This window comes from Erpetoichthys calabaricus, chromosome 8 (assembly GCF_900747795.2).
Source record: "Erpetoichthys calabaricus chromosome 8, fErpCal1.3, whole genome shotgun sequence".
Taxonomy (NCBI): Eukaryota; Metazoa; Chordata; class Cladistia; order Polypteriformes; family Polypteridae; genus Erpetoichthys; species Erpetoichthys calabaricus.
The window spans coordinates 61,175,158-61,189,454 of NC_041401.2; the positions used below are offsets into that span (position 1 = coordinate 61,175,158).

The 14,297-nt window shown below is 39.0% G+C and overlaps 1 protein-coding gene across 1 annotated transcript in view; it reads left to right on the forward strand.

Moving 5' to 3' along the window:
• Window positions 1–8,833, forward strand: part of traf4a (tnf receptor-associated factor 4a) — a 57,321-nt gene extending 48,488 nt beyond the window's left edge. Inside the window, exons 3-7 of the mRNA XM_028806595.2 lie at window positions 1,532–1,636; window positions 2,040–2,201; window positions 4,708–4,869; window positions 6,624–6,779; window positions 7,618–8,833. Of these exons, the coding sequence (XP_028662428.1) occupies window positions 1,532–1,636; window positions 2,040–2,201; window positions 4,708–4,869; window positions 6,624–6,779; window positions 7,618–8,250 (1,218 nt within the window). The 3' untranslated portion in view covers window positions 8,251–8,833. The remainder of the gene's footprint in view (window positions 1–1,531; window positions 1,637–2,039; window positions 2,202–4,707; window positions 4,870–6,623; window positions 6,780–7,617) is intronic.
• The last annotated feature ends 5,464 nt before the right edge of the window (window positions 8,834–14,297 follow it).

Here is a 14,297-nt window from a genome sequence, read left to right on the forward strand (position 1 = left end):
CTCTATTGGGCCCTTAAGCAAGGCCCTTAACCTGCAATTGCTAAGCGCTTTGAGTAGTGAGAAAAGCGCTATATAAATGCAAAAAATTATTGTTATTATTAATCCCAACCAACACAGGGCGCAAGGCAGGAAACAAACCCCAGGTAGGGCGCTAGCCCACCATATATATATATATATTATGGCATTCGTAATCTGAATCACAATCTGATTGTATGGGTGGTTACCTACCAGGTAACACTTGTGGTTGGTCAGCAAGTCGGCTAACATCCGCCACGGTGCCCTCTTTCAGTTGCGAGAAGCAGATCATAGAATGTTTTGAAAATGGTTTTACTGTCAAATAATGCAAATGCGACACGTGTTTTGCCGTAATTCTGGGCTCATCAGGCGTACACACTCACTGCATCCCCTCTTGGGAATCGAACATCGAACGTCTGCGCCAGAGGCGAAGCCCCTAACGTTGCACTACGGCGTGTGGTTCATTCATTTGACAGCATGTAGATTGGGGTAATTACATTCATGGCATTCGTAGTCTGAATCACAATCTGATTGTATATGTGGTTACCTACCAGGTAACGCATATAGATAATATATCATTTTAATCCTGAATGAGTTAATGAATCACTGAATATTACTTACTGTAAGAAAACTTGGTGGACAGAAGTTTGTAACTTATTAAATTAACATAAATGTGAATGTTTTTAAGCTATGCACATGAAGAGCAATTGATTACAATTTCACAAAGACCTTGCAAAAATATGGAAGAAAAAGGCTGGTGGCTGTTTATCCAATAATGTTGTAGTACCATGCAGTGTCTTCCATATAGAAGAGCTGAAAAAAAACCTAACATTGTACATATTTTAATTGTTTTGTTTAATGCTAAACTATTAGTCATAAAAATATTTTTTCAGTTATATATATTTCCTCCCAGTTATCTACTGTATTGTCAAGTTCAGAATATAGGAACTGTAAATAAATTTATTTTTAAAATTTAAAAATTTTTAACAGAAATTATTTTAATGTGTTATTACTCAATGAAAAAATAGAATCAAATTCCCTGCATCTACAGAAAGTTCAAGCTTGTAATAAACATTTCAGAATTGCATAGACCAATGCAAAAAATATAATAAAGAGCTCTAACCTTTCACTCTGTGTCAATAATCTAGATACTATTGTGTAGTAAAAGTACATTCATTCTACTTTGATTTCTCTTTTTAAGAGTTGTGCCCAAACATAGATCTGCGTGTTTATCAGCTCTCTCTAGCAGACTTGGCTGTTTCTAAAATGCAAACACATGCTGTACCTGAAGACTAACTGCTGTACTGCTAAGTTAGCAGTTGATTGAGAAATCAGATTTGCCGTTGTACATAAATACAGTAGGCATATATAGTACATCTCCTGTTGCTTAGATCTATCATTTGTGAAAGCATCGTCCATCCTTCAGGGTTAAGTACTTGACTGCAGGCTTGTCTTTCTTCATAAGGTTTTCCCCCACTGCCGAATGGCTCATGTGTGCTTGCTTTCTCTCTTGTAGATCTACCCAGACCCTGACCTAGAACAGCAGATCCTGTCTCTTTCTATCCGTTGTATCCACAGTGAGGAGGGCTGCCGTTGGTCTGGCCAGATGAAGCAATTACAAGTAAGGGGTCTTTGATAGTTTCTGATGGGAAAATTTATAATATCCTTTCATGAATCATACAGGTGTAGAAATTCTTCTTTTAGCCTTCTGATGTGGCAGAGTTGCCAAGAAAAGCTATTTGTCTGTTGTGACCTTCAGCACTTTTCTTAAAAGTGGATATTAAGGTCTGGATAAGCTGTGTGGTGTTGAACTTTTTTTAGGATATATAACATGAACTGTGCACTTCTAGTGACTGAATATATTGCAGTGATCCCTATTTCTAACCCAGATATCAGTCCTTTAAATAAAGGATTTGTCAATGCCACTTTTTAACTGTTTACCTGGTTATAAATTAAGTAGAGCATGTCAGGTTTTCTGATGTTTTTGTCTTTTGTTTTTCTTTGTTTTTTCTCCTATTTTACAGGGTCATTTCTCCACCTGTGCATTCAATGTGATTCCTTGTCCAAATCGCTGTGCCATCAAACTAACAAGACGGGATTTGCCTGACCACTTGCAGCATGACTGTCCAAAAAGGAAGGTGAAGTGCGAGTTCTGTGGCAATGAGTTTTCTGGAGAGGCATATGAGGTGAGATGGTGAATGAATGCTAAATAGATATTTCTTGATTCTTTGGGACAAACACTAGCTTCCATATGCTTTAGGTTTGAAGGAATTGCTGTGACATTTTTGGAAATTTATTTTGTAAAATTCCAGACTTGAGGGTGTAGCTGATATTTGTACAGATATTTGTAACATGGGTACTCAATGATTTGTTTGCCTCCTTGTATATCTTATTTCTACTTTTAATTGAAGGTGTGAGAATTTTGAATAGTGCTTTGTGTTTGTGGCATAAATGTATATACACACACACACACATTAAGAAAGCTGGAGTCTTTTGCAGTGTATTGTAATAGGCATTTTGACTGAAGTTAGGAACTTTCCATAGAATGTAGTTTGCATATTCTCCTAGTGTCTATATGGGTTTTCCTCTCACATGGCAAGAGATGTTAGTTACAATAATTGATGACAATAACCAGTGTAGATGTGTCTGTTTATGTGGGCCCTGTGATGGACTGACACACTGTCTCAGGTTATTTCTTACTTAAGCTGATTGTAGCCAGGTTAAACTCTGATCTCCACAGCCCTGAACTGGATAAAGCAGGTTTGAGTACACCTTGTATTTTTAAAAAAAAAGGAACGTGAGAAGTATTGGGGTCCCAGCTCGAAATACCTCATGAGTAGATGGTCCTTGAGAAAATAATATGTGCAAGCACACCATTGGCAATGCCCATAACACTGTTGATGAGGCCAGCAAGGTGTGCTTACCCTGTGGTCCCAATGTGGATCCCAATGCCCCAGTGCAGTGACTGGGACACTGTGCTATAAGTATGGCGCCGTCCTTCAGATGAGACCTAAAACCGAGGTCCTGACTCTCTGTGGTCATAAAAGATCCCTGGGCATCCTTCGTAAATAGTATGGTGTTTCCTGAGATCCAGGCTAAATTGCCCACCACAGCCTAAGTCATTCTGGCAACTTAATCATCCCCTATCTCTAATTGGCTATTTCTCTAACCACTTCACCACCTAACACCTAATGTATGGTGATTGTACTGGTTCAAAAATGGCTGCCATCACATCATCCAGGTGGATGCTACAGAGTAGCCTCACGAGAGTATTTGGGTTGACCTGGGTTTTCGTACTTCCGGGTCCGTGAGATCTAGTCACAGTGACTGTGACTTTATATCTTGGGCGTCCACAACCATGTCTCCCCATGACTTTTTTAATTTAGTCCTCATAAGCTCACCCAAAAGATCACAATCCTGATAGTATGCATATAATTTGCCCAGGATCATCATTTGGGACTCCCAGTACTTCCTTCTTAATTGCCATGCATTGAGCTCTCATTCTTTTTTTTTTTCTTCTTTTTTTAAGTACTGTATATACCCGTGGATAAGTCGGGACTTTATTTTACCATATAATTTCCGGTATTTTATAATGTTGGTCGTATAATACATTTACATTTGTGAACAGTGTTGTTTTAGCACAAGACGGCAATATAACAAAATCTGAAAAAAGTGAAGGGTCTGAATACCTTTTTGAAGGCAGTGTATATTTAACTTCTGTTTACCGTATATACTTAAGTTCTCTCACAGATAAATCGGCGCTTGATTTTACTGTATAATTTTTTGTATTTTATAATGTCGGTTGTATAAATCAAATGCAGAAAACTCACGCTATTGGTCCAAGAGATTATGATATGCTAACACCCACCTGAGAGTAACCACAGAGCACACTGCCTTTTTTTTCTATGTATTGTGCCTACATGACCACATAGTAATACCCAAACTATTCTGAAGCAACATTTGCACTGATTTGTGTTTTTTGTATCTCACACCCTCGTATACCTTTATCATAAGAGCATCCCTTATCTACGATGGGGCGTTCAATCAGAAAATATGAAGCTGGCTTTAAATTAAACGTTGTTGAAGCAATCGGTAACTGCAACAAAATTCGATGCGTCTTAGAAACTAGTGCGAGATCGGAGGAGGCAAAAAGATGTTAAAAAAAATGTAAGTGTCGCATTTTTGAACGGGCATATAAGTCGGGTCTGATTTTATGATTGATTTTTCGGGTTTCAAGACCCGACTTATATGAGAGTATATATGGTAGAATACTGGATTGGGTATGTTATACAAAGATGATTATGTGCAGTTGGTAAAGCAAATAATAATAATACATTTTATTTATAGGGGCACTTTACATTAGCAGTAAATCTGAAAATGTAACATAAAAAGATTAAACAAACGCAAGGCAAGATAAAAACAGAGATAAAACAACAATAATTATAGCATTCTTGTTAATAAGCTTTCCTAAATAGAAAAGTCTTTAGCTGTTTTTTAAAACAGCCCACAATCTGCTGTGTTCTTAGGCTCTCTGGTAGGGCATTCCAGAGCTGTGGAGCATTTGCACAACATATTTAAGTCCACCAATTACTTTTTAATAAGTACTGCTTCTTAATTTTTTTGCCTTTTATTTCCATAAATGTGCTGAATAAACAACTGTCCATGACCGGCATCCTTTGTTTCATTTCCCAGAATCATCAAGGACTGTGTCCCCAGGAAAGCGTCTACTGTGAAAACAAATGTGGTGCACGAATGATGCGGAGGCTTTTGTCTCAGCATTGCTTGGCAGACTGTCCTAAACGCACACAGCCCTGCAAGTTCTGTGGCAAAGAGTTTGTGTATGATACCATCCAGGTAAGGCACTCCTCCCTCAAAACTGTTTTTTGTTTGACTGACATTTCCTTTTTAAAGTGTTTTTTAATCCTCCTGCAGTCTAGCAATCTTAGAGTCCCACCCAGTCCACCTCTTTAGATGGTCAGTAGTGTTTGATTGTATAGACTGACAGAGGAATTTATAAGGGTGGAGTTTAGAATTAAAGGTGCAATAGATTCTGCAAGGAGTATCAACAACTGTAACTAAGTTACCCACTTTATTTTGGTTCTTTAGCAGATTCAAAGAAAGATGTTTTACTAATTTATTACATTTAATAAGATTATAAAATCACAAATACTGGAAGAAAGGTTTTACAGTAACTTTCATGAAACATCTACTTAGTCCAGTAAATTTCTACCTCATACTATTCTTTGGTTTTGGGGAAGTGGCATGGTGGTTAGCTTAACAGTTCAATAGTATTTGTCTCAAATCAAAGCCTGCTCGCCATGTATGTGGAGCTTATATGTCACTTAATGTAGTATTTTTTTTTTTATGTCTGCTTTTCCTTCAATTATATTTACTGTGGGTTACGTCAATTCTTGACTCTAACGTGACCCTGTATGAATGAGTATTGGTTTGTTAGTGAGTGTCTTCTGTGATGGGCTTGGCACCCTTATCTATTTGGAATTTTCATTCTTTCCTTCAGCATCTCACATGCACTTTAGTTTGTAAGCTTTAAGTCGACCTGATGTGATCAGAAGTGCATGCATTGATGAATGTACCCTGCAGAGGACTAAAGGCACCATTCAGAGGACAGTTCTTCCCCGAAACCCAGTGCTCTCAAAATAGTTTCCATATTTCCATAATACTGTACTATAATTAGATTAAGTGGGTTCAAACATGGATAGCTAATCCCAAAAGCAAGTCTGCTCAAGTTAATTGTGTTTGGCAGTGGAACATTAATCTTTTTAATTGTGTTATGATATTCCTTCCACCCATTTCTCTGCCCGGTCATCTAATTCTTAGTGACTGGGAATTGTGGCCAATCAGTGCAGGTACTTGCCTAAGTGGTACCTTCCTCAGTCAATCCATATAGCTCATTTTTTATGTTTCTTATGGAAACTTTCGTAATAAGCAGTGTTACAATGTACTTCTCAAAACAGCTGAGTCCATTAAGTGCAATTATGTTTGTTATAATGCAGAAAGAATTCAACAACATCAGATTAGATGTAGACTAAAGTTAAGTCGGCGTGTCTGCCAAAGTACAAATATTCCCTTTCCTGCCAACCTGTTCAGGTTCTTTAGATTACAGACGTCCTCTCTCCATGTCAGTGTGTGTCAGCTTGCCGTTTGTCTAGAATTTTCAGCAAGCAGTACTAATCTGAGTTATATTATTGAAAGTCTCTAATGCTGGTAATATATGCAGAAGTACTCGCAATTTGCATCCTCACTGTTGAAAAACTGCCGTAGGTTGAAACAGGACCCTTCTGTTCATTCATGTTAAAGAGGCTTGTGGTTCCTCATGGTGAAGGTGTGCAGTTTATCTCTCCAGATCACCTGATACACACATTTTGAATCTCTAAACACTTCTTTCATACATTGACCCGTCAATGGTGGTTCTGTTACAGTAACACAGAGACTTCCTTGTAAAAGCATCTGTGGAGGATTTCCTGTAACATTGGCTCTTATTCCTGGCAAAGTTTACACAGCAACTTCTGTTAGTCATAATATTTAAGTGTTTATGTTAACGATGGTGTAAATTAAGAATATGTTTTTGTTGTCTTTGTGCCTTGCAGAGTCATCAGTATCACTGTCCACGGTTCCCAGTGCAGTGCCCGAATCAGTGTGGTGCCCCCAATATTGCCCGGGAGGACCTGGGCAGTCATGTGAAAGAGCAGTGTGGCAGTGCCCTTGTGATTTGTCCCTTCAAAGATGCTGGCTGCAAGCACAGGGTAGGTAGCTCCCTCTCGTCTTAAATATGACGATGGAATTTGGGTGTGTGTTTTCATTTTTTTTTTTTATATTAATCTGTACATTTGCTAATTCCGGGTGACAAAGCATCCTGGATTGGACCCACCGCCTATATATTGTCTTTGTGGGTTTTGAAGGTTCTACTTGTGTTTGTGTGGGGCTTTCTTCTGGATTTTGTAGTTTTGTTCCCAAATCCCAAAAAAACGTAAATGTTAAGTAGCTGTTCAGCCGTAAACTGGGTCCATATAAATTAGTGAGTCAAGCCTACGATGTATTGGAACCTAATGCAGGTTAGGTTGCTGCTGGGGCAGGCTCCTGACCCTGTTACATCGAGCTATGTTAAAGTAGCTTGATGGATGGATATATTAGGTGGGTTCTTCTTGAGTGGCACATTTAAATTCATACAATATTACACATTACCAGTAAACTGGATTCTGTAGTCCTTAAAACACCTCAGACTGATCCATTTTTGTGTGCTTGCAATGTCGCACTTTATTTCACCTCCAAACCAGGGAAACTGGAAAGTGCAGTTCAGTGCCTTACATCAAGCTGCCAGAAGCTTTTCACAAAAGAGAGCGTTCCATTCCTGTGAAACAGCCAGGTTCAGAAGGTTCTCATAAGCAAAAGCAGAATGAATCAGCCAGGATGTGGTTGAGTGTCTTTATCAATCTTTCAGGCATTCATAGGCGTGAGGTCTAGAAATTTCTGACATTCTGTGACTTTGTCCAAGCACAACTTTTAACGGATTTCAACTTCTCAAAACTTCAGCTGCCCTCACAGGGTCAAGGTAACTGATGTCACTTCTTTTTTTATTTGCAGTGCCCAAAAATGGGTATGACCCGCCATTTAGAAGAAGCAACTAAAGTTCACCTCACAATGATGTGTACCCTTGTAAGCCGCCAGCGGCAGGAGATTACAGAGCTGCGCCGAGAAGTTGAGGAGATGTCTGTGAGTCACGATGGAGTGCTGATCTGGAAAATTTCCGATTATACTCGAAAACTGCAGGAGGCAAAAGTTCGAAACAACTATGAATTCTTCAGCCCACCATTCTATACCCACAGATATGGATATAAGCTGCAGGTGTCTGCTTTTCTTAACGGGAATGGCAGTGGGGAGGGCACCCACCTATCCATCTACATCCGTGTACTTCCTGGCGAATATGATACCCTACTGGAGTGGCCATTCTCTTACAAGGTAACCTTCTCCATTTTGGACCAAAGCGACCCATCATTGTCCAAACCCCAACACATTACAGAGACCTTCACCCCTGATCCCAACTGGAAGAATTTTCAGAAACCTTCTAATTCTAGGAACTCTCTAGATGAGAGTACACTCGGTTTTGGATACCCCAGGTTTATCTCCCATGAGGAGATCAAAAAGCGCAACTACATCAGAGACAACTGCATTTTTCTGAAAGCGTCTGTTGAAATTCCACAAAAGATTATTGCTTAAACTTTGTATTTTGAACTTAAAAGTTCTTCCAGGTGTTTCACACTGGTGCATAGTAGATTTGGAAATGGAATCCATGGTTTGGTTTTGGTCATCTTATTTCTTCCTATTTAAAAGACCATGGAAAACTGACTGTTCCTGTCTGCCCTTCAGACTTTTAGAGATCCTGAAGAGAGTGGAGGACATGGTTCAGTTTAGAGGAACTCCTTGTGATGGCTTTGAGTAGCTGCGGGGTTGGGTAGGGTGGGTTTCTTTTATAGTGCCTGGACCCAAGTAGCAAGGAAATCTCTTTTAATGTTTCTGAACAGCTCTTTGCTGACTTGGTCTTTTTCTGACAAGTTCATCTTGGGTGCTGATTAATGAGAAGTCTAGTTTAAGAAGATCTCAGGAAAATTGAGGATCAGGAATTCTGGGTGTGCATGCACACACGCTTACGCACATGTCTACTGTAAAAGTTTTAAATGTTAAATCCAAAAGAGGTGTGTTTTTTTGTGATAAATAAGGGCATATAGAAGTGGCCTGGCTGCAGTGAAGAATTTTGTATATGACGTTCCAGGACAGATTATCCAAATGAATAATTCCAAAGGCCCAGTCTAGCAGTAATCAGTTTTTAGAGAGGGCAAACAATTCCCACAATTCCGTTTGGAGGGTGGGGTTGTTAGGTTCCTGTTTTTTTTTTTTTTTTGTTTGGTTTTTTTTTTCCTTTCCACGAGTATACTTAATCTTGTTTGCATGTCTGTATACACACACATCTGTGAAGATTTAGGAGTTAATGTACTGTGGAAAAGTGACCCTTAGTCAGTTGCTTTCCATGGAATTTGGAGTTTGTTGAGCATCTCCTTGGACTGTCTCAGTAGTATTTGTCTCACTACTGCTCTGGTTGTATTGTCACTGTAATATCCGGAGATGGCTCTTCTCACACAGTGTCTAACACATCTTTGGTCAGTTTAAGTGTGTGTGTGCTCACACATTTGTGAATATATATGTTACTTCTTTTTTCATTTGTAGAAAAAAAAAATTTATGTCAAAAAATGGAAACCTTCACCCCGCATTGAGCCAGCAGCTATTACTCGCGAGGTTTGTTTGACCGTAGTGTCGGATCAGAACAAAGCAACAGTGAAGTGCAGGTAGAAAGACTGAACTGTTAAACACAGAATTGTAATTAAAGAATTTATAGTACTGTTAATATATTTCTATGTGTGTGTGTGTGTGTGTGTGTGTGTGTGTATCTATATAAATATGTATACTAATGTATAAAAGGTTAAAGCTTTCTGTATTTTGTACTCTTAATACAATAAATCTTGGTTACACTTTTCTATCTAATAACATTTTTCAACATTTTTTAGACTTTTTTTATTGAAAAAAATTGAAAAGAAAATTTAACTTTAGTTCTAACATGGTCTGTATGTAGGTAGTTTCATATTTATACAATATTTTTCCTTAATGCATGGTTTTTATTTTATATCTGTGTTTTACTGTGAATGTATTTATTTTTAAAATAGTGAGGTCTGTGCAGACTGAAGAATCCAACGTCTTCAGCCTGAATGACGCATGTCATCAATCACTGTTGTGAAATAAAAGGTGAATTTCTGCATTGTTTGAGTGGCCGTATTCTTTGAGGTCGCTGTTGTTGGACCATTTCACCCAGTTGGTCCTGAAATTGGTCTAGTTGCTAGTATAAGACATTTCAAGAAAAAGGTGAGTCTCTGTTCCTAACAGTTAGAGTCTCGAAATGATCAAAGAAAAGAGTAATGTTAAATAAATAAATGAAACTTGTTTGTACTGCCAGGCACAACAATTGGCAAAATAGTCCTTGCTAACCATTGTATTTTTCAGCCTGAATTTGCATTTAAGACCCATGGATTACCAGAGAGACACTGGGACAGAATGCCAGTTGCCAATTTGAATAAATACATTTCTGCTACTGCACAATATGTGCAAAATTTTATATAGTGATTATACTTCTATTCCTTCATGTTGAGTTTGTGGTATGATTTGAGATTTTAAAAAATGATGGGTACTCTGTTTCAGGGAGACAGGGACAGTGTTAAACTTGTGCAGCAAATACACTCACCGGCCATTTTTTTAGTTGCACATTGCTAGTACCAGGTTGGACCCCCTATTTCCGTTAGAACTGCCGGAATTCTTCATGGTATAGTGCAACAAGGTGCTGGAAACATTCCTCCAGGATTTTGGTCCATATTGACATTATAGCATCATGCAGTTGCTGTAGATTTGTTGGCTGCACATCCACAATGCAAGTCTCCCATTCCACTACATTCCAAAGGTTTTCTATTGGATTGAGATCTGGTGACTGTGGAGGCCATTTGAGTGCAGTGAGCTCATTGTCATGTTCAAGAAACCAGTTTCAGATGATTTGAGCTTTGTGACGTGGCACGTTATCCTGCTGGAAGTAGCTATCAGAAGATGGGTATAGGGATGGACATGGTTAGCAACAAGACTCGAGTAGTCTCTGGCATTTAAACAATGCTCATTTGGTACTAAGGGGTCCAAAGTGTATCAAGAAAATATTCCTCACCCTTTTAAACCACCACCAGCAGCCTGAACCATTGATACAAGGCTGGATGGAACCATTCTTTCATGTTGTTGACACCAAATTCTGATCATACCATCTGAATGTGGCAGTAGAAATCGAGACTTATCAGACCAGGTAACATTTTTCCAATGTTCTGTTGCCCAGTTTTGGTGATGCCATGCAAATTGTAGCCTCCTGCTGCTGAAGCCCATCTGCTTCAAGGTTTGAACATGTGCGTTCAGATATGCTCTTCTGCGTGCTTTGGTTGTTGAGTTACTGTTGCCTTTCTATCAGCTCAGACCAGTCTCCTCTGACCTCTGGCATCAACAATTCATTTTTTCCCCAAAGAACTGCCTCTCGCTGGTATTTTCCCTTTTTCAGACCTTTCTCTGTAAACCCTAGAGATGGTTGAGTGAAAATCCCAGTAGATCAGCAGTTTCCGAAACACTCAGACCAGCCCATGTGGCACCAACTACCACACCACGTTCAAAGTTACTTGAATCGCCTTTCTTCCCCATTCTGATGCTCGGTTTGAATCCTAGTAAGTTATCTTGACAACGTCTACATGCCGAAATGCATTGAGTTACAGCCACGCGATTGGCTGATTTAGATATTTGCATTAACAAGCAGTTGAACAGGTGTACCTAATATAGTGGCCGGTGAGTGCCTATCCAATCATTAGTACTTCACTGTGATTTTTCCTTTTAAATAATTATAGAGAGATGTGATTGTTTTTGTACTTACACAGACTTTAAGTAAATGTAGTTTAATTTGCACTCAGATAATCCAATATTATGTGATCTGTGAGGCAAAGCCCTTTTTGAAGTATAAATATCCAGAGGTAAATTTATAAACAATGCAGAGCTTTAAGTTCAAGCAAAAAAAAGCTTTTTCCATAACCATGAACTTGCCAGAATATTCTGGTTAGGTGTAAAAGGGAGTAAGGGAGGAAACAATGTCTGTAACGTTTACTGGATAATTCTTGAAAAGTTGTACAGGTACTCGTCGACTTATGACCGCGATTGGTTCCAGCTGACTGGTTGTAAGTTGATCTGAATGTAAGTCGGTCTATGTTAAATTAAGGTAAGAATATTAGACTGGGTAATGATATTGTAATCATCTTAAAGTAGTATTTTATCAACATTTTCTTACTTTCTAAGTCAAACTCAGCATACTACAGTACAATTGGTTTAATATGTGGAAAACATACAAAAATAAGAAATACTGTACATTTAATTCCTGGCACCATGGTGCTTGGCTGCGGGTTGTCGATATCACCTTCATCAGGCAAGGCTGTGGACGGGTGATGGCAGGAGTTGCTGTTTTCATAAATATAGTGAGCTTTGTCTGAATTGTTTTTTTTTTTTCTCTTCATAAATTTCGCAATAAGGACGAAATGTGTCGCGTGCCATCCGTTCAATCCTTGCGAATCGTTCAATATTTGGGTCTATTTTTTCAAAATGGGCAAGGAGTTTATTCAGTAGAGAGAAACCTTCTGACAATCCCTTTGTGGTGAACATTCGTTGTGGCGCCGCCTCCTGTTCTTCTTTCTCCAATTCTCTTGTTTCTTCTTCCGCCACTTTAATAATAATAATAATAATAATTCATTACATTTATATAGCGCTTTTCTCAGTACTCATTCTTCTTCCAATTCTATCAGCTCTTCATTCGTAAGTTCACCTGATTCCCAGTCTAGCAACTCCTCGACATCTTCCATTTCACATTCCAATGAAAGGTCTTTTGACAGTTTCACTATTTCTTCACGAATCTCATCAAGTTCTTGTTCGCTGTTAAATCCAGCAAAAGTGTTTACATAACACTTAACACACTTCTTCCATACGCCTTTCATACACTTTTCTATCACAGAGTCCCACGCGGTAGCAAGTTTCTTTATACACTTAAGAATATTATACTGTTTCCAAAAGTCGCATAGTGATAGTTCCAGGTCGGCAGCTATGGCTTGGGTGAAGGTGGTTCTGAGATAGTTTGCCTTTAATGTAGCATTCACACCTTGGTCCATCGGTTGAATAAGTGAAGTAGTGTTTGGGGGCAAAAAAAACACTTTCACATTGGGATAGAGATCAGCTAAGTGACGTGGATGTCCAGGCACATTATCGAGCAATAGTAAAATTTTGAAGGGAATTCCTCTCTCCAAACAGTACTCAAGCACTTGATGAATGAAACAATTACTGAACCAATCCTCAAATAAAGCCTGGTTCATCCAGGCATTTCGGTTTGACCTATAATAAACTGGCAAAGTGTGCTTGTTCACATTCTTAAATGCACGTGGATTTTCAGAATGATAAATTAAGAAGGGCTTCAGCTTGAACCCCGCGATATTCCCGCAAAGCAGCAGAGTCAGTCTGTCCTTGTGTGCTTTAAATCCTGGCATGCTTTAGGTTACTTTGTGGATGTAAGTGCATCCTGGCATCTGCTTCCAATATAACCCTGTTTCATCCACATTAAAAATCTGCTCTGCGAGATAACCCTCATCCTTAATTATTTCGTCTAAACTATCGACAAACTTACTAGCTCCTTCCTCAACCGCACTCGCTGCTTCTCCAGTCACTCGAACATTATGCAACTGGAATCATCTCTTAAACCAACCAGTACTTGCCACAAATTCTTGACTGTAGTCTTCTCCGGCGCGTACCTTTAAAGTCCCAAACAGACTTCTAGCCTTCGACTGTACTGTAAAGAGGGTTAACAACGTCTGCTTTTGAATCTGATCTTCCATCCAAATGTTTCACACTTTCTCCATTTCATGGATGGGCCAAGTACGTTGCTTCACAATCACTGTTGATCGCAAAGGTGCAGAACCTTTCACAACTTCACGAATTCTATTTTTGTCCTTTAAAATAGTCGACACAGTAGAGTGTGATAACTTCATATCCCATGCAATCACATTCACTTTCTTTCCTCCTTCATACTGTTTTATTATCATCATTTTGGTGTCTAGATCAATGGCCTTTCTTTCCTTTTTGGCAGGCTGAGGAGTGGACAGACAATTTCCTTTTGGTAGACATGTTAGGGGTATATTATTATCAAATTGCCAAAACAACAAGACACAAACACACGTGGGGCAACACTGCTGCGTATATTATTACTGCTGCGTAGCGAGACTTGGGAGTGCGGGAAACTGGCGCTGCCAACAGCTGGTGGGGGAAACTGTCATACGCGTCGTAAAGTCGAACAGTCGTAACTTGCATAGGTCGTACGTTGACGAGTACCTGTATTTGAGTAAGATGTTAAATGAACAGCTGCCATAATAGTTTAATATAAATAATAAATATACATATAAATAATAACTAAATATTCTGTATGACACCCCCACTTCTCTCACAGTGTGTGAAACAATCAAGCCGAGATGACTGACGAGCATAAACACTTATAAGACGGGCAGAGAGAGGAGGGAATGACCCATACAAGCATGAGAAGTGTAGGGGCCTTGGCATCAGTTTGGAAAGCTATGGGGGCGGAATAAGGAATGGTGAGGATTCTTTTAAGGAATAAT